At 61.8% G+C, this 17,782-nt stretch overlaps 6 protein-coding genes and 2 non-coding genes across 8 annotated transcripts; 4 read left to right on the forward strand and 4 right to left on the reverse strand.

Moving 5' to 3' along the window:
• Positions 1 to 24: 24 nt before the first annotated feature.
• EHS24_004358 (uncharacterized protein) lies at positions 25 to 1,965 on the forward strand (the record flags this gene model as incomplete). Its single annotated transcript, XM_028619942.1, has 2 exons — positions 25 to 1,024; positions 1,070 to 1,965. The coding sequence occupies 2 exons, from the start codon at positions 25 to 27 to the stop codon at positions 1,963 to 1,965; spliced, it is 1,896 nt and encodes a 631-aa protein (XP_028478914.1).
• Positions 1,966 to 2,517: 552 nt separating this feature from the next.
• On the reverse strand, positions 2,518 to 2,589 carry EHS24_004359. Its single transcript has one exon. It is a non-coding gene; the product is annotated as a tRNA-Arg (tRNA).
• Positions 2,590 to 3,228: 639 nt separating this feature from the next.
• UBA4 (Urmylation protein) lies at positions 3,229 to 4,580 on the forward strand (the record flags this gene model as incomplete). Its single annotated transcript, XM_028619943.1, has 3 exons — positions 3,229 to 3,352; positions 3,394 to 3,607; positions 3,659 to 4,580. The coding sequence occupies 3 exons, from the start codon at positions 3,229 to 3,231 to the stop codon at positions 4,578 to 4,580; spliced, it is 1,260 nt and encodes a 419-aa protein (XP_028478915.1).
• Positions 4,581 to 4,719: 139 nt separating this feature from the next.
• Positions 4,720 to 5,359, reverse strand: LCL2 (Long chronological lifespan protein 2; the record flags this gene model as incomplete). Its single annotated transcript, XM_028619944.1, has 2 exons — positions 4,720 to 5,066; positions 5,176 to 5,359. 2 exons carry the CDS (start codon positions 5,357 to 5,359, stop codon positions 4,720 to 4,722), a joined length of 531 nt encoding a protein of 176 aa, XP_028478916.1.
• Positions 5,360 to 5,830: 471 nt separating this feature from the next.
• Positions 5,831 to 10,253, reverse strand: CLU1 (Intracellular distribution of mitochondria; the record flags this gene model as incomplete). The annotated part of the gene is made up of 3 exons (XM_028619945.1): positions 5,831 to 9,651; positions 9,715 to 10,047; positions 10,136 to 10,253. The coding sequence occupies 3 exons, from the start codon at positions 10,251 to 10,253 to the stop codon at positions 5,831 to 5,833; spliced, it is 4,272 nt and encodes a 1,423-aa protein (XP_028478917.1).
• A 1,568-nt stretch (positions 10,254 to 11,821) lies between these two features.
• Positions 11,822 to 13,565, forward strand: PDI1 (protein disulfide-isomerase precursor; the record flags this gene model as incomplete). The annotated part of the gene is made up of 3 exons (XM_028619946.1): positions 11,822 to 11,946; positions 12,162 to 12,175; positions 12,232 to 13,565. The coding sequence occupies 3 exons, from the start codon at positions 11,822 to 11,824 to the stop codon at positions 13,563 to 13,565; spliced, it is 1,473 nt and encodes a 490-aa protein (XP_028478918.1).
• A 433-nt stretch (positions 13,566 to 13,998) lies between these two features.
• On the reverse strand, positions 13,999 to 14,069 carry EHS24_004364. Its single transcript has one exon. It is a non-coding gene; the product is annotated as a tRNA-Gly (tRNA).
• An 880-nt stretch (positions 14,070 to 14,949) lies between these two features.
• CNB1 (Calcineurin subunit B) lies at positions 14,950 to 16,496 on the forward strand (the record flags this gene model as incomplete). The annotated part of the gene is made up of 5 exons (XM_028619947.1): positions 14,950 to 15,001; positions 15,491 to 15,641; positions 15,799 to 15,979; positions 16,298 to 16,413; positions 16,469 to 16,496. The coding sequence occupies 5 exons, from the start codon at positions 14,950 to 14,952 to the stop codon at positions 16,494 to 16,496; spliced, it is 528 nt and encodes a 175-aa protein (XP_028478919.1).
• Between the last annotated feature and the right edge of the window lie 1,286 nt (positions 16,497 to 17,782).

Here is a 17,782-nt window from a genome sequence, read left to right on the forward strand (position 1 = left end):
CACTGGCACAAACACCCTGTGACCATGAAACTCGTCACTGCAACGGCCACGTCGGGCTTCTTCCAGCCCCAGCCAGTGGTGCCCAACCAGTACCGCGATGACGTCGCGCTGCGTCGCGCCGTCTCCCTCTTCACCCCGCCAGAGACGATGGCCACCCTCGCGCCCGACCTGGAACGCTTTGGCGATCTCGTCCTCTCGCGCGAGGTCCTCGCCCACGTCGTCAACGCCGAGCACGACCTGCCTTACGTTATTGGCAGTGGCTTCACCGCATTTGGCCACCCGAACGCCGACGCACTCGTTACCAGCTCGGGTTGGAAGGAGCTGCAGGACATCGGAATCCGCGAGCAGATTGTGGGGCGTGGGTACGACCATGGACTGGGGCCCTACGCCCGTCTGGCGCAGTACTACAAGCTGCACCTGTGGAACCCCAGCTCTGCCGTCGTGACTTGCCCCAGCGCGATGCAGGACGGCGCCATCAATGTGCTGGCTCGCGACCTCCTCGCTCGTCCCGACATGGACTCGTCCCAGCGCTCCGTGTTCACGCGTGCCCTCGAGCGTCTTCTCTCCAACGATCCACGCGAAGCCTGGACCTCGGGACAGTGGATGACCGAGCGCCCCGGCGGCTCGGATGTGGCTGGTACCGAGACGGTCGCGACACTCAACGGACCGGCGACGCGCGCAACCGACGTCGACGGCCTCCCTCTCGGCCCATGGAGTGTGAGCGGCTTCAAGTGGTTTAGCTCGGCCACAGACTGTGGGTGTGTCGTCCTCCTCGCCAAGACGGACACTGGCGGTGGCAGCTTGTCGTGCTTCTTTGCGCCCACGCGCAAGGTCGTCAATGACGGCTGTGACGTTGAGATGAACGGCATCCGCATCAGCCGTCTCAAGAACAAGCTCGGCACCAAGGCGCTCCCCACGGCCGAGGTCGAAGTCAAGGATATGCGCGCGTGGATGATTGGAGAGGAGGGCAGTGGTGTCAAGATGATCAGCACGCTCCTCAACATTACTCGATTCTACAACGCTGGTGAGTGCGACAGGTGGGTGTCAGAGGAGCTTGGCTTACACACAGTCTCGGCTGTTGGCTTCCTCGGCCGCTCCCTCGGTGTCGTTCGTGCCTTTGCTCGCGTCCGCCCGTTCCCCTCCCTCAAGCCCCCGCATAACAAGCTCGTCGACCGGCCGCTGTTCGCCAAGACCATCGCTGGCGTGACGCTGCAGTATCGCGCCGACCTCTTGTTCACTGGCCTGGTCGCCGCCCTCCTCGGCGCAAGCGACTCGGCATCGCAGTCCTACTCCCCTCTCGTTCCCGACGACCACCACCAGAGCCTCCTCCTCTTGCGTATCCTTACTCCCGTCGTCAAGGCGTACACTGCCAAGCACGCCATCGCCGGCGTGCAAGAGTGCATGGAATCCCTCGGCGGCGTGGGATACATGGAAAACGTCGAGAGCCCCGAAATGAACCTGGCCCGCATCTTCCGCGACACCAACGTGCTCGCCATCTGGGAGGGTACGACGGACGTGCTCTCCACCGACACGGTCAAGGTCCTGCACCACGGTCGCGACGGCCACAAGGTCCTTGCCGCCCTCGACAGCTGGTTTGAGCATGCCCTGCCCGCCGGGAGCCGGCTGCACGGCGACGAAAAGGCCGCAGTCCACGCCGGCTGGAAGGCCCTGCGTGCCGACATTCCCAAGGACAAGGAACACGCCCTGTCCGAGGGCCGCGAGATTCTGCGCCGCATCGGCGACCTCGTGTGTGCGGCGCTGCTGGTGGTCGACGCCGAGCGTGACGGCGACGAGGTGGCTGCTGCGTGCGCGACCCGCTTCGCGCACACCAGGCTCGTTGCGCATGTTCCCGCAACCTCGGCCGCTGGCAAGAAGAAGGCCAACTGGCACGCCGTCACCAAGGAGGACATGAAGATTGCCTTTGACGGCCACCCGGTGGCGGAGAAGCACCACGCCAAGCTGTAAGCGACGGTAGACGGGTAGGGGCGGAGCGGTTGTTTGAAGCAAATGTTGTGTGATAAAAGTAGAACCTATGTGCATTTTCTGTTATTGGCTTGAGGCGAGGACGAGGAGCGGCTATGGACACTACGCACGCTGGAAGACGACGCTGCATGAGGGCATTCTCCTGTCTGCTGTGACGTCAAATGATATGCATAGTTATGCCTCAGTGCAGCCATGTCGTGGTACCAGGAACTCGTGTGTGCGCGTGTGTGTGGATGTGATGGGACTGGGTCGGTGCGCAGAGCTGTTGTTTGTGGCGCCACATCATCATCAAAAACACGATACCACGTCCTTGAATGCCTCACAGCATGCATCCACAACATGATCTTGTGCATCGGCTAGCAAAATATGAACCGGGGGCTGGCCAGGATGCACTCGACACTGGGTTTACGCCGATACGACGCGATGCCGACCGCCTACGGGGCAAAACGTCCTGTCCTCCTCCTCTCCATCACCCGGTCTTCTCTTCTTCACCATGGCCAAAAGATGAAGCTCTCCTTGTTGGAGAGTCCTAGCAACCCCCTGCGGGGATCGAACCCACGATCTTGTCCTTAGGAAAGACACGCCGTACCGCTGGGCCAAGGGGGCCAGACATTTTTCTCTTCGCCAACTCTGTGAGGTCAGTTGCGACCATAGAACGGAAATGACAAGTACGAGGCCAGGACAAAGAAGTAGAGCGGTGTGTTCCGAGGTCCAACGACGTCTGGAGACGGTAGAGCGCACCACTTTCCAGAAAGAAAAGGTCAGGGAAAGGCGCCGGCGAAGGGTAAAAGCAGGGGAGGTATGTCGACCGAAGGGAGTTGTGGCGGCGGTGGGGTATTCTCGTGCAGCTCCAAGTGGCCAGTGGGTTGGCCAACCTTTCGCAAGCTTTGCAGTTTGTTATCCATGCACATGGATTCAGGTGCAGTGGTTACCTTGCTAGTTACTTGGCACATCGCATGTCTTAGGTTCACCAGTGGCAATTCATCGCCCTGGCCCATATACGGAACTGCAGCTAACGCCAGCCAGAAGTCGGCGGTCAGAACCATGTCCTTGGTGTTGTAGTTCAGCTCTACACTGACACACTTGAGCCTTCTGCCTGGCTGTGCAGAGCGGCAGTGGACAAGCACTGTGGTCCAGTTGAACGGCCACTCCCCCGCATGCGCCGTTGCCACTCGCCGAACCGATCGAACCTTTTTGTCAACAATTTCCGTCGGCCTCCACTTTTGTAACCTCCACATCCCACAAATGACTTCGCAACCCACACTCGCCGCCAGCGAGCAGCCGCCAGACAACGACGACTGGCCCCTCTCCCCCGACGAGTACCTGCGCTATGGACGGCAGATGATCATGCCCGACTGGGGCCTCGAGGGTGAGCTCCCTGGTTTGTCATGTGGTTAGCTAACGGTCCAGGCCAGCTCAAGCTCAAGTCGTCGCGAGTCGCCGTCGTCGGCGCCGGTGGCCTCGGGTGCCCTCTCCTGCAGTATCTCGCTGGAGCGGGCGTGGGCTCCATCACCATCTTTGACCACGACACAGTGGCCGCGTCCAACCTCCATCGGCAGGTGCTGCACACCACCGAGCGCGTGGGGATGAACAAGGCGCTGTCGGCTTGTGTCACGCTCAAGGGGTGAGTCCCACCACGCAGGCTACAGCGATTTCATATCTGACACGGCGCCAGACTCAACCCCCACGTCGAGCTCATTCCGCGCGCAGAGGCACTCACGCCGTCCACGGCCATCGACCAGCTCTCCGGCCACGACATTGTCGTCGACTGCACAGACCGCCCGTACACGCGCTACTTGATATCGGACGCGACGGTCCTCCTCGCCATCCCTCTGGTCTCTGGCGCCGCTATCGGCGCCGCTGGCCAGTGGGCTGTATACGGGCAGCCGGGGCGGGCGTGCTATCGCTGCCTGTGGCCCCAGCCCGGCGCGAGCCAGCGGTGCGACGAGGCGGGCGTGTGGGGTCCAGTGACCGGCATGGTCGGGTGCGCCATGGCTGCCGAGGCGCTCCGCGTGCTCGTTGGAAGTGGCGATGCCCCGCTGCTGCATATCCTCCATCTGGGGGGAAGCCCTGCCGTGCGGAGCGTCAAGATGCGTCCGCCTAGTCCCAAATGCGCGGCTTGTGGGCCCAACAAGACGATTGCCAGCCTCGAGGATGTCGACTATGCCATGTTCTGCGGCGAGGTCGCCACGGATGAAAGCACCGGCACGGCGCCCGGCGGTGTCGGGGAGCGTATTGGCGTCGAGGAGCTGAAGGGCGTGCTCGCCGCTCCGACGGACGACACGGTTGTGGTCGACACGCGCCCGCCCGTCGAGTACCGTATCTGCGCGCTACGCAACACGACCAGTGAGTCCAGTAGACTTCAACCGCGCGCCACGGGGCTGACCTTCGCGGACATCCCACTGGCCACCATCCTCCGCACGCCCGAGGCCGTCCCGTCCGCGGCCAACGTCATCTTCCTCTGCCGCCGCGGCAACGACTCGCAGATCGCCGCAGCCAAGCTGCGTACCGTCCGCAACGACGTGCGCGTCACCGACGTCCTGGGCGGACTACTGGCATGGACACGGCGCGTGGACCCAAAGTTCCCCACATACTAGATAGAACACACAATCTCTTGTCCTGTAGACTACAGTGTATACATCTCTTGAATCAATGCCTGGGCACCAGCGCGCGGCGCGCAGGGCTGCAAGTCGAGGGGAAGGTCGGGCGGAGGTCGAGTGAGGCTCGCTCGGTCGCTCAGATGGGCTTTGAGAAGAAGACCACCTCGTCACACCCCACCTCGCTGCGGACGCAGACAAAGGGTGGTCCCTCGCCCTCGTCGCGCGGCCTGTCGTCGGGGAGCACGCACTTTGTGTCCTCGCTGTGGGGCGAAGGGTTGCGCGTCAGTGAGGTGACGCCGGAAAAAGGAAGCAGCTCACGGGTATGGGCATGGGCAGTCTGCCGGGGTGGGGACGCACACGAGCGAGGCTGGGCAGACGTAGCCTGCGCGGCAGGGGACTGGGCGTTAGATCGTACTCGTCGTGTAGGCGCGGTAGAGGAGACTCGGACGAGGGAGGGGGCGAGTAATGGGCCGCACCAGCTGACTGGGTAGGCGCGACAGCTGGGACCCACACACTGCAGCTCGCCTCCCTCCCTCCCCACTTCCCCAACACTCGTGCCTCTTGCGCTCCTTGCGCTCCTTGCGCTACTCACCCTCGTGCATCTCGTGCCAGCCCTTGTGCTCCCTCCGGCCGGCCGGGTCGCCTTGCTGTTGCTGCTGCTGCTGCTGCTGGTGTCCGCCAAAGTTGAACGCCTGCTGGAAGAAGCCGCCAAACTGCGCCGAGGCCGGCACAGCCAGCGCAAAGGCGAGGACGAGCGCAAAGATCAAGTTGCGCATGGCGGTGTGTGGGGTGCAGCGAAACGGAGAGGGCGGGTTGAGACAAAAGTGAGATTGTGTGGTTGACGCCGATGCAACCGACGCGACACGTCAGAACCGCATCAAAAGGTGGAGGCCGATGCAGGCACAAGTTAGTCCCCCAGGGCGTACACATGCCAACTTGGTGTCCGTATTCACGGCCGGCACGCAAGCCATCAGTCCGGTGTACCAGTGTCCCCATGCTCTTGCAGCCTTTGCTCCTGCTCCTGCCTCTACTGTCACTAAAAGATGCAAACGAGTGGTGAGATGCTATGTAGGTGATGGCTCTGTGACTCGTCCAAGACAACTGTCCCCCCTCCTTCCGACCGAGACCAGCGCCCGTCCCGGTGTCTGTCCTCCGTTCATTAAGCGCCGATGCGCGTCGTCACGAGCCTGTAGATCGCCTGCTTGCCGTCCACACCCGCTGACGCACGCTTGCGCAAACACTAACACTTAGCGCTTGGCACCGGTACGGCGCTTGCCGCGGAGGCTGTTCTTGGCTCCGCGCGCAGGCTTGACGGGCACGTTGCCCTGGATGTACTTGACGAGCTCGTCGACGTCCATCTGTCCGCGCTCGGCGGCGCCGGCGCTGGCGTCCTCGCCCTCGGCGCCCTCACCGGCCTCGGCCTTGGCCTTGGCGGCAGCGGCAGCGACGGCGGCAACGGCGGCCTGGGCAGCCTGCGCGTTAGCGGCGCCGAGCACGCGCTTGCCGCCCTTGGCACCGGTGACGGTGGTGGGGACGGGCACGGCGGGGCGGGCCTGGGCGGCGTGCAGGCGGTCGAGCTGCTGCTGGCGGACCTGCTCCTGGGCGGCCTTTTGGCGCTCGACGTTGTCGACGACGGCCTTGAGGAGCTCGGCGTTCTTGCCGACCTCCTTGGTCTGGGCGTGCTCCTCGCCGTAGGCGACCTTGAAGATCTCGTAGGCCTTGGTCGACGAGTCGAGGGCCTTGGCAAAGTCGCCGCCGAGGAAGTGGGCCTGGGTGAGCTGGTGGAGAGCACCGCCGTACTGGGTGTGGTTCTCGCCAAACTGCTTGGCCGTGCGGGTGGCGGTCTGCTCGAGGAGGGCAATAGACAAGGTGTTCTCCTGCAGCGCCTGGAGGACGATACCAGCGTTGGAGAGGATGGTGTTGACCTCGGGGTGGTCGCCGCCGTAGATGGCGTCCCACAGCATCAGGATGTGGCGGAAGTAGCGGAGCGAGGCCTGCGAATTGCCCTCGAGGTTCTCGAGCATGGCGAGCTGGAAGTAGTAGGCAAGAGTGTCCGGGTGGTAGACACCAAGGGTACGCTCGGCAATGATGACAGCCTGGCGCTGGAGGCGGAGACCAGTGGCAATGTCAAGACCCAGGGGCTGCTCGGGGTCGGCGTTCTCCTGCTGGGCAATCTGCTGGATCTTGATGCGCGCAAGCTGGTGCAGAGTCGAGGCGTACTGGTTGTACGCGGCGGCAACCTCGGGGTGGATGACGGTGTGGATCGACTCGTAGAACTGGATACCCTCGAGCATAAACTCGAGACCCATGTCAATCTGGCCACGGTTGATGGTGCTGCGACCGGCCTCGAAGATCTCCTCGGCGACCGACACGCTGGGGGCGGTCGAGTGGACAATGGGCAGGAGAGTGAGAATGTCGGCAGCCTCAAAGGTGGTGGTGCGCTTGGCAGGGGCCGAAGCCGACTTGGTCGACTTCTTCGACTTCTTGTCCTTGGGAGCGGCGGCAGCAGCCTGGCGGTTCTCCTTGTCGCTGTCAGTGCTGGAAGCCTCGGCAGAGGCCTCGAAAGCATAGTCGCGCTGGACGACCTGGAAGGCGAAACGCGAAGCAAGCTCGCGGAGGAGCTGGGGGCGACGGAGGCCCGAGACAAGGAAGGCCTCGTCAAGGTTCCAGCGGAAGCGGACCTCAATCTCGGCGATGATCTCCTTGCGGAGCGACTCGGGGGTGAGCGAGACAAAGGCGGGCTCGGCAGTGGGGCCGACGTCGGCACGCTCGTAGACGGCCTTGGGCGAGGCGTTGAGGCCAGTGCCAAGGAGACAGTTGAGGAAGTGCGAGACGGCAGCGGGGACGTGCTCGGGGAGGAGGTCACGGACGTTGCGGCGGAGAGCGTGCTTGGCGGCACGGAACACCATCTCGTGGAGGACAATGTCCTTGAGGGCAGCGAGGTGGCCGCCGACCTGGTTCTCGTTCTTGGAGAAGCCGTCAATGGCGGCAGCGAGGTGACCGAGGTAACGCATGTTGATACCGCGGGCGTGGAGGTGGCGGGTGAGCGAGATACCGTCCATGATGCCCGAGGCGGCACCAGTGAGGACGTCGACAGCGACGGCGGGGACAGCAATGGTGCGGAGGAAGACCGAGGCGTCACGGACAGCCTTGATCGAGGCGTCCGACTCGTCAGTGTACTTGGCAGCGGTAAAGCCCTCGGCGCCGTCCTCGGGGAGCGAGTCGACAAACGCGTCGGGGTTGAAGCGGAGCTCAAAGTCCTTGAGGGTGGCAATGGTAGAGGCGTCGATGATGGGCTCGGCCTCGGCGGCCTCCTCCTTCTTCTCCTCGCCTTCCTTGGTCTCCTCGCCCTCGGTCTTGTCGCCCTCCTCGGCCTTCTTCTTGGCAGCCTGGTCGGCAGCGACCTGGCGAGCCCAGCGCTTGAGCTCCGACTCCCAGAAGAGCTCGACGAGCTCGGGACGGAGAAGGGTCATGCGGTGGGGGTAGACGGGGGCGTCGGCCTCCTTCTCGGGACCGGCGAGCTTGCCGGCGTAGTCCTTCTCAATCCACTCAATGTCAACGGGGTTGAGACGGGGGAGGTCGAGGAGGTAGCGACGGCCATCCGAGCCACGGAGGCCCTTGACCTCGGACGAAGCGTAAAACTCCTTCTCCTCGCCGCCGGCCGACACCTTGTGGGCGGCCAGACGCTGGTGCGAAGCAATCTTCTCCATGACGGCGTGGGTAGCCTCGTCCCAGTGGAGAGTGGCGGTCTGCTCCGAGTCGACACCGTAGATGATGAGGGGGTTGGCAGCGGGCTGCTCGGGGTTCTCGGCGTCAACCTTGACCCAGTCCTCCTTCTTGTCGCCCTCCTCTGTAGCGGCAGCGGGGGCGGCGTCGGTGGGCTCGCGGCGGGCAAAGATACCGGGGAGGACCGACTGGCAGACCCAGCGGTCACCCTGCCAGTCGACGACAGTGTGGCCAAGGAGGTAGGCGCCGTCAACGTCAAGACGGTTGAGGAGGCGGACACCCTCGGCGTCCTTGGCGTGCGAGACGTGGGCAGCGGCGTCACCACCAATGTGGGCGTAGGCGTCGATCGAGTCGATGGCCTTGGTAACAAAGATGTTGGACGCAAGCCACATGTGCGAGCGCGAGGGCTCGTTGGGGTTGAGAGCAATAATGTCACCACGGGCAACGGCGAGAACGGCACGGAGCGAGGCCTGGGTAAACTCGGACCAAGTCTTCTGGGCCATGCGCTCGCGGAACACACGCTCCTGGATGGTCGCGTGGGGGAGCTCCTTGACGCCCTGGATCTCCTCGTTCCAGTCACGAGCGCTGTCGAGGGCATCGGGGACAGTGGCGCCAGTGTGGAGGTAGGCCAGCTGGGTGCGGAGAACGTCGGGGACGGTGGCCGGCTTGGGAGCGGGGGCGATCCAGGGGTAAGCGGGCTCGGCCTGGGGGATGGCGACGGTCGAGAGGGGGTCGAGAGCAGGAGCCGACGACGAGAGGGAGGGGAGGGCAAAGAGACGCTCCGAGAAGAGAGGCGAGAGCGAGTGGAGGAGGTCGATCAGGCTGTGGGTAGGAGCCGAGCCGTCACGCGGGGTAGCGTCAAAGTTGTTGACGTTCGACTTGGAAGCGTACCAGCCGCGCGAAGTGCACACAAGAGTGTAGACGTCGCCCTCGAGGATGGACACCTGGAGGTAGAGCTGGTGGCCCTGCTGGCGGAGGTGGGCAGGAGGGGGGTTGAAGGGCGAAAGCTGGATCGCGCGGAGGCAGGGCTGAACCTGGATGGGGTTCTGCGCAACGGGCAGCTTGGAGAGGGGCAGCGAGGGCCACTCGGTCCAGTCGGAGAAGGCATTCTTCTCCTTGTCCTCGTCGGCGCCGGCCTCGGCAGTCTTGGCCTTCTTCTTCTGGGCCTCCTCGACAACAGCCTCCTCGCCGGAAACAGCACCGTCACGGACAGACTCGAAAATGGTCGCACCGGGAGCAATGCCAAGAGGGGTCGAGAGAGTGTGAACCGAGGTGCCGGCAGGCTCAATGTAGTCGAGAAGACGGATCACAGCCTGGCGGGCAGAAGCCTCAGTGTAGGGCTCTGGAAACAATGGTCAGCGCGCCATTGACAAAAGAAGACAACGTTGTGGTTTGTTTCGCTTACCCTTGACAACCTCGAGAACACGCTCATCGTCACCCTCGGGAACGTGGGCAAAGACGTCACCGACCTCGAGCCACTCGGAGAGCTTCTCGCCGGCGTGGATCTCAATGCCGTCCTTGGACTGCGAGAGAGCCTCGGCAGGCGAGCCGGGGAGGCGGAGCGAGTAAGGGCCGAGCCAGTAGCCACCAACCCATTCGGACACGGCAAGCTTGAGCTCCTGGACAGTCTCGGAGGGCTGCGAGAGGAGGGTCAGGCTCGAGTAGGTCTCGTCGCCAACAGGCTTGGGGAGCGTGCGGGCATTGTTGGGCTGGGGCAGACGAACAACCACGGGAGGAACTGGGTCAAACAAAAGTCAGCTTGTGCAAGGTGCGAAAGATCCGCCCGGCGCCCGGAAATGGGACACGGATTGAGCGAGACGACGCACTGGTCTGGAGCTCCTCGGCGGCCTCGGGAGCGGCAGCCTCGACCTCCTGCTGGGCGACGGCCTGCTCGGCAACGACCTCGGGGGCAGCGGCCCCGTTCTGAGCCTCGGTCGCGGACATTACGGCGGTCACGGGGCTTTGGTGGAGCTGGAAAACCGAGAAATCAACCTCGTCGCAAGGGAGAGGGATGTGTGAACAAAGGGGGGAGGGGGGGGAGAAGAAGTCTCTACGAGAGCCCGTGTGCGCTCGAAGAGGTTTTAGGGGGGGGGAGAGGGAGGTGTGGGTGTCACAAGAGAGAGGTAGAGGTAGGAGGAGATGGGTCGGCTGTTGCGGGATGTTGTCTGGTGGATCGTCTCGCTCGCTCGTCTGCCCGCCGCACACACTCCGCAGAGCGACTTTTTCGAGTCCTGGGTGAATACCGGGGCGGCCGGCTGGCTGTGGGCGGGCGGACCACTGCCAGGCGGAGGTCACGTGTGCCCGCCAGTCCGACCGACTTAACCCGAGCTCCGTCATCGCTCACGTCTCTCAACCGTGCGTAATGATAACTGACGCATGCATGTGTGTGATTGTATGCATCTCACAGCAACTTGGACGCGCATCAACCGGGCTTGTAGTCGTCTGTTCCACAGATCGCTGCTGGGAGTGTGAAAAAAAAGCATCAAAAAATGACTTTGATATGTCTCTCTCGGCTCGACAGCCAATTTGGCCGAATTTTGCCAGTGTTTTTTTCTTTCTTTTACCAAAATATAAGCGAGATTGTAATGCGGAGACGGACAACGACACAAAAGGGCGGCGGCGGCGACACACGACACGGCCGGGTCATGTAGTTCAAGGTGACGTGAGCAAGAGCATGTGTCTACAGCGGCGTTGCGGGGCCTCGTATGCAAAAAGGAACAGGTAAAGATGCATGCTTGGACTCGACTTCTTTAAGTAGAACCCCCCCCCCTTGCCGCCACCACCACGTATACCACGTACCACCTCGCTCGCCCCCAGCTTCGACGTGGCATCGGTCTTGCCTCCGCCCAGCACATCCGCTGACGGGCCGATAACATGTCCACGGGCCACGTCTGACCCCATTCTAAGACACCGACGCAAACCTGTGGCTGCCGTGGCGATCTGCCGTCCCCCTCTGCATGCCCCCCCCCCGCACGCCTCCTCCGCCTGTGTCGACACAAACCCCCTTTGATCCTATAAAAAGGTTGATGGATGGGGAGTGTGTGGCTGTTTGATGGTACCCGATGAGTTTCAACCGACATCCCTAGCGCGCGTGATGATGCAGGCCGCGGTAAACGCCGCTTGTCCCAAAGCAGAAGAAGCAGCCGGTGTTGGGTCCCCCTTGGCAAGAAGCAAGCTAGGAAGCTTGCGTGGCAGAGCAGAGAACGTTGCAGCAGCAGCAGCATGTGCGAGTGGAATGTCATGTGCGGAATCTAATGTCGGCGTCGCTGGCTCACGGGCGCGCTGACTGGCGCTGGCTAGCGCTGGCTGACCGATGCTGTGGTGCGTCTGGTGCGCGTCGACGTGGCAGGCGCGCGCACGAATTAACCGGGCCGCTGAATGGGACTGCCCCCTTTGCCCCCCTAGACACCACCCTGGACCCGCCAGCAACGCGTCTCTTATTATTGCTCTCTTCCATCTTCCTCTCACCCTTTCTTCCATCGTTCTCTTCCCCCCCTCACACTCCTTACACAATGCGTGTCGCTTCGCTTCTGGCCCTCCTCCCCCTCATCTCCGGCGTCTTCGCCTCGGACGTCCTCGACCTCAACAAGGACACCTTTGAGACCGAGATCTTTGACGCCGACCTGGCCCTCGTCGAGTGAGTGGCGCATCCTTGCATGACGCGACACAGAATCCATGTTGCCAGCCAGCCAAAAGAGACCCGTTGCCCGTTCCACCTGGCACACTCTTGAGCCTGGGGCACCGTCTCGTATGCTTGCAACGTGCAGTGCAACGTGCTTTGTCGCGTCCGGACACCAGAACACTAGCGCTGACCACTGCTCTCTCCTCCTTCTCTTCTGCTTTGTCATCCAGGTTCTTTGCCCCTTGTAAGTTTCTTTTGGACTGTACCGTGGCGCGAGGCAAGTATGCTTACACGTCACAGGGTGTGGACACTGCAAGAACCTCGCCCCCGAGTACGAGGAGGCCGCCACCATCCTCAAGAAGACTGGCGTCAAGCTCGCCAAGGTCGACTGCACTGAGAACCAGGAGGTCTGCCAGTCCTACGAGGTCACCGGCTACCCTACCCTCAAGGTGTTCCGCAACGGTGTCCCCACCGACTACACTGGTCCCCGCAAGGCCGACGGCATCATCTCGTACATGAACAAGCAGTCGCTCCCTGCCGTCACCGTCCTCACCTCGGAGACCCACGACGACTTCACCAAGGCCGACAAGGTCGTTGTCATTGCCTACGGTGACGCCAAGCACCCCGTCCCGAAGTCGTTTGTCGAGTACGCCAACGGTGCCCGTGACTCGTACGTCTTTGGTACCTTTGAGGGCGAGGACCTGCCCGAGATCCCCGGCAACCCCTCGCTCCCCGCCGTTGTCCTCTACAAGTCGTTTGACGAGGGCTCGGCCGTCTTCCCCGGCACCGAGGTGGACGCCGAGGAGCTCGCCGCGTTCGTCAAGGGCCAGTCGGTCCCCCTCTTTGACCAGCTTGGCCCCGAGAACTTTGCCACCTACGCCGAGGCTTCGCTCCCCATCGCCTACCTCTTCATCGACCCCGAGGACACCTCGCGCCAGTCCATCATCGACGGCCTGCAGGAGACCACCAAGGCTCTTCGTGGCGAGGTCAACTTTGTCTGGATTGACGGTGTCAAGTTTGCCGAGTACGGCAAGACCCTCGGCGCCCAGGTCGACAACCTCCCCGCCTTTGTCCTCCACGACCTCGAGACCTCGATCAAGTTTGTCCTCCCCGAGAAGGCCACGGCCGACGGTATCCACACCTTTGTCACTGGCGCCCTCCTCGGCGAGGTCGAGCCTACTGTCAAGTCGCAGCCCATCCCCGAGACCCAGGACGAGCCCGTCTACAAGCTCACCACTCTTGGCTGGGACAACCTCTTTGGCGACTCGACCAAGGACGTCTTCGCCGAGTTCTACGCCCCCTGGTGCGGTCACTGCCAGCGTCTCGCCCCCACCTGGGACACTCTTGGTGACAAGTACAAGAACTCGAACGTCGTCATCGCCCAGATGGACGCTACCGAGAACGACATTCCCCCTACTGCCCCCTTCAAGGTCCAGGGCTTCCCCACCCTCAAGTTCCGCCCTGCCGGTTCCGAGGAGTGGGTCGACTACCAGGGTGACCGCTCGCTCGAGTCGCTCGTCGAGTTCATCGAGGCCAACCGCAAGGGCGAGGCCGTCGAGGCCCGCGACGTCGTCGAGGACGAGGCCGTCGAGGAGGCCGTCCAGGAGGAGACCCCCGCTCACGACGAGCTCTAAAATGGCAGCAGCAGCTCTCTTTGGCTCTCTCATTTTTAGAGAGAGCGGCGCAGCTTAGTGGTTCGTGTAGGCTCCCCAGACATGCATAGCATACTCAGAAGACTGGATATTGGTGCTACTGACGAGGACGAGGACGAGGACGAGGACGAGTTGGGTTGCGTGGCATCGGTGTCATGTCGAGGGAAGGTGGACAAGCTCCAATACACTGACGAGTTCGTTGTCGACGAGTCCAGCGTAACATATTGTCGAGTTAAGAATCACACGTCGACGACGTTGACAACATACCGGCGAGCTCATGCCGTAAGCAACAACAACCAAACTCCAACGACTTCATCGGCGACCCCATCCCCAGCTTCCTTCCTGCGGCCCAGACGCCCCCCAGGCCAAAAAGCAACTGCTGCTCCTCAGATACCAGGACCCAAGGACGTGTAGATACACCGTAAGGGAGTCGAACCCCTGCCGCGTCGATGGCAACGACGCATGATACCGTTTCACCAACGGTGTAGATGATATATGTCGCTGGCAGATGTCGCCGCTCTCGCGGATCGTGTTCTCGAGGGATTTGCGGGGGAAGTATGCATCGGGAGATGAAGGAGAGGGCAGGGTTGGATGGGGGAGGGGCAGGAGAGTAAGTGGAGGTGGTTTGAGTGGGGCTGGGACGAGTTGGGGAAGAAGGATATGGAAAAGGGACGATGTAAGAGGTCAGAGGTGGGAGGGAGTGGATTTCTGGTTGTTTTTTCTAGGAATTTTCCGGTGAGACCACGCTGCTGTGGATGTGTACCGGCGTGCATTGCGCATTGAAATGCACCCATCATCTCAAGTGTACATATGGATCTGGGGGGGAGCTCTACAGTATCCAGGGAACTGGACTGTGGCGCTGCTGACTCGCAATAAGTTTGTGAAAGACATCTGTCAATTGTGGCAAACATGGTCTTTTGCCGCATTGGCCTCGCGATGACACCAAACACAACCCTATTTTCCTGCACAACACTGTAGCGCATCTCTGCATACGCTCACCAAGTCTGCTGGCTTGTTCCCTACGCCACAACAACCCAAAAACGTCCCAGAGACGGTTGTGGAGAATCGACGAGAATTGCCACAGGTGTGATTGGGCGGGACCAAAAGGTGGCTGCACTCGCTGCATAATAATGATCCCGCGCACGCCTCCACCGCGCACACACCGGGGCACGCGCGCGATGATGCTGCCGCCGCTCGTGTCGCCGCTGGCCGCTGGAGGGGGGCACGCACTGACATCCATCCGTGGGCCACATCACACCCCGTCCTCCTCATCACCCACAGCGACGAGCCTCTCTCCCGTCGACCCCGTCCCCCCTTGCAGGCCCCGCTTCTCCCCCACGCGTATAATCCACACCAACAGCCAACCATGGGTCAGGCAGAGTCGAGCGTCTTCAGCAACCTCGAGCGGAACTCGAACTGTACGTTGTCTTCTTCCCAGCAACACCGACTTGGGCGCTTGGTCGTGTTGGTCTTGTTCATGAGTACGACGCTGACGCTTTCTTTCCTAATCTCTGTCTTTCTCACACCTTGATGTCCACGCGTCCCCGTGTCGCTGCTTGCTCTGCCCGCCGCACACCACGTCGTCGACCCCACGCGTCTTCTGTTCGCCCTCCCCGCTGCCCTCCGTCTTCCCCGGACTGCCTTGCTCGGACTGTGCTGCACCATGCTGGCCCTCATCATCGCGGCCACACCACGACCTCTGTGCGACCTTGCCCCATGTCCCCTCGCTCTACGCGATCATGGTGACTTGCCCTGACCCTGTGAACATCCTCTTCGCGCACAATGACTCATCGCCCATGATCGTGCGACCATACCGCCCTCCACTCTGCACTATTCCTACCTCTTGCGGCTCACTTGCGGCCCCGTTTGTCTCCTCCATCATGGAACGGTGATTGCTCGTCCGGCAGTCTCCGCACCCGAGCTCGTGCGTCTCAAGAAGCGCTTCATGAAGCTCGACAAGGACGGTTCCGGCTCGATTGACAAGGACGAGTTCCTCCAGATCCCCCAGATTGCCAACAACCCGCTGGCTCACCGCATGATTGCCATCTTTGACGAGGAGTGGGTACCAGCTGACCTTGTCAGACGCAATAGCTGACTGTCCTCTCTTTCACTTGCTCCGCGTCTGTCCTACCCCGTTGTCAACTCGTCGCGTTCTTCGCATAACCTCGCTCTATCTGCGTCCACACTGCACCTTACCCCCCCTCGCCATCCCCAGCGGCTCTGGATCCGTCGACTTCCAGGAGTTCGTCGGCGGCCTCTCGGCCTTTTCGTCCAAGGGCGGAAGGGACGAGAAGCTCCGTTTCGCGTTCAAGGTCTACGACATGGACCGTGACGGCTACATCTCCAACGGCGAGCTGTACCTCGTGCTCAAGCAGATGGTGGGGAACAACCTGAAGGTGAGTGAAGGAGGAACGAGGGGAGGGGCGGTGGGAACGTGGCTGTGTGGCTGGGGTTGCGGGAGCTTGGAGACAGCTTTCTTTTTCATGTTTTAAAGCTGGTTCCTCTCCAATGGCTCTCGGAACAGCCTAGGTGTTGGGTAGCTGAGGCGCTGCCATCAAAGCTCAGCTGTCCAGACCTCCAACTGGTCAATTAGTGTGCCACCTGCGTGAACGACTCTTACTCGGCCGGTCCCCACACCGTGCCAGCCGAACACCCAATCTCCTCTTCCCAGCCTGCTGTCTATGTCCTGGAAGACCCAAGCTAACGCTCCCCAGGACCAGCAGCTGCAGCAGATTGTCGACAAGACCATCATGGAGGCCGACAAGGACGGCGACGGCAAGCTCTCCTTTGAGGAGTTTACCGACATGGTCGCCAGCACCGACATTGTCAAGTGAGTAGGACAAGCAGCTGCCGGATGGAGTACCCAGCTGACATCCTGCGTACAGGCAAATGACGCTCGAGGACCTGTTCTGAGGAACGACACGCCCATTGACGCTGATGATACCCCCCCCTCTCCCTACGATTTCCGAGATGCCATTCTGCATACTGTAATGATGAGACAGCTTGCTCTGCGCGTGACGCAAGGGTTCGTCTTTGCGTCGGTTACGGAGGACCACTGGTGTCTCCTGCTCTCAATGTCGGTGTGTGCCGCGCGTCCTCGCAACTGACTTGATGGCGTCAAGGCCCGAGACGGCCAGTAGAGACTCGCTGACAAACTTGATCTGTCGCGTCAAAGCACTTGCTGTCGCTGTCACTCAAGACGGCAGCGCACATGGCAAGGGGCAAGAGGCAACAGGCCCGGCGTGTCAAAGGCTCAACGGCATAGCGCGACCAGGCCTCCTGTGCTATTCAATGCGTGTTCTGTTCGTCAACTGGAATTCACCCGAGAGCCAGTCAGCCGCACCATTGTACCCCGGACTGACAGTGCGCTTGGCAGACGTCACCCAATATATATATATATCGGATGATGCCAGGGATTTAGAGATCCAGAGATGCTTCGTGCAGGCGGGTGATCGGGCGTGGTCTTGTGTGCTGGCCAGTGGTCCAGTGACGTCGTGTGCGTCATTCCAGAACACATCAGGCGATCTGGCCAGTCGCATTTACACACACTAGTTACTGTCAACATTGTGATACTGCTGCGGCAGTGTAGATCCCTGTCCGCGCCACGGTGTGTATCGCAAGCGTCGACGGGGCTACCGAACCGCACCCCGTATCGCTCAGCAGGGACTGATGTGTCTCCAGCCGTCCCGCCACCATCACATGGCACCCACCTCTTGATGTGCAATACGCCACCTGCGACCTGTGACCTGTGTGCGACCTGTGACCTGCGACCTACGCAGCCTGCATCGCATTCGGCGTGCGTGCGTGCGTCGGCGTCGTCGCCGCCGGCGACGGGCCACTACTGTTGCTGTTGGCCCGGCACGCGCCCTGCGGCGAACCCGTCACTGTCACTGTCACTGTCACCGTCACCGTCTTCGCCTGGCCGCAATCCATGCCTGCCACCTCTCCCTCTCTCTCTCCGACGTTTATCCTTGATCCTTGATCCAGTACCAACGGGTGCGGCATCTGTGGCGTTCGCGTCCGGTCCCACGTCCTGGCCTCCTGGCTCGAGGGCTCGTGTCTAGCCCGCACCGATGCGCACCACATGAGCCAACACCGTCCGCCGCCGGCCGTAGTTGACCGAGCGTACTAGTGTCCCTTTGTTCGGGCGTCCACTGATCCAGGCCGAAACGGCCACCTGAACTGTGGTGTGGTTGTGC

Source organism: Apiotrichum porosum (genome assembly GCF_003942205.1).
Source record: "Apiotrichum porosum strain DSM 27194 chromosome Unknown scaffold_2, whole genome shotgun sequence".
Classification (NCBI taxonomy): Eukaryota; Fungi; Basidiomycota; class Tremellomycetes; order Trichosporonales; family Trichosporonaceae; genus Apiotrichum; species Apiotrichum porosum.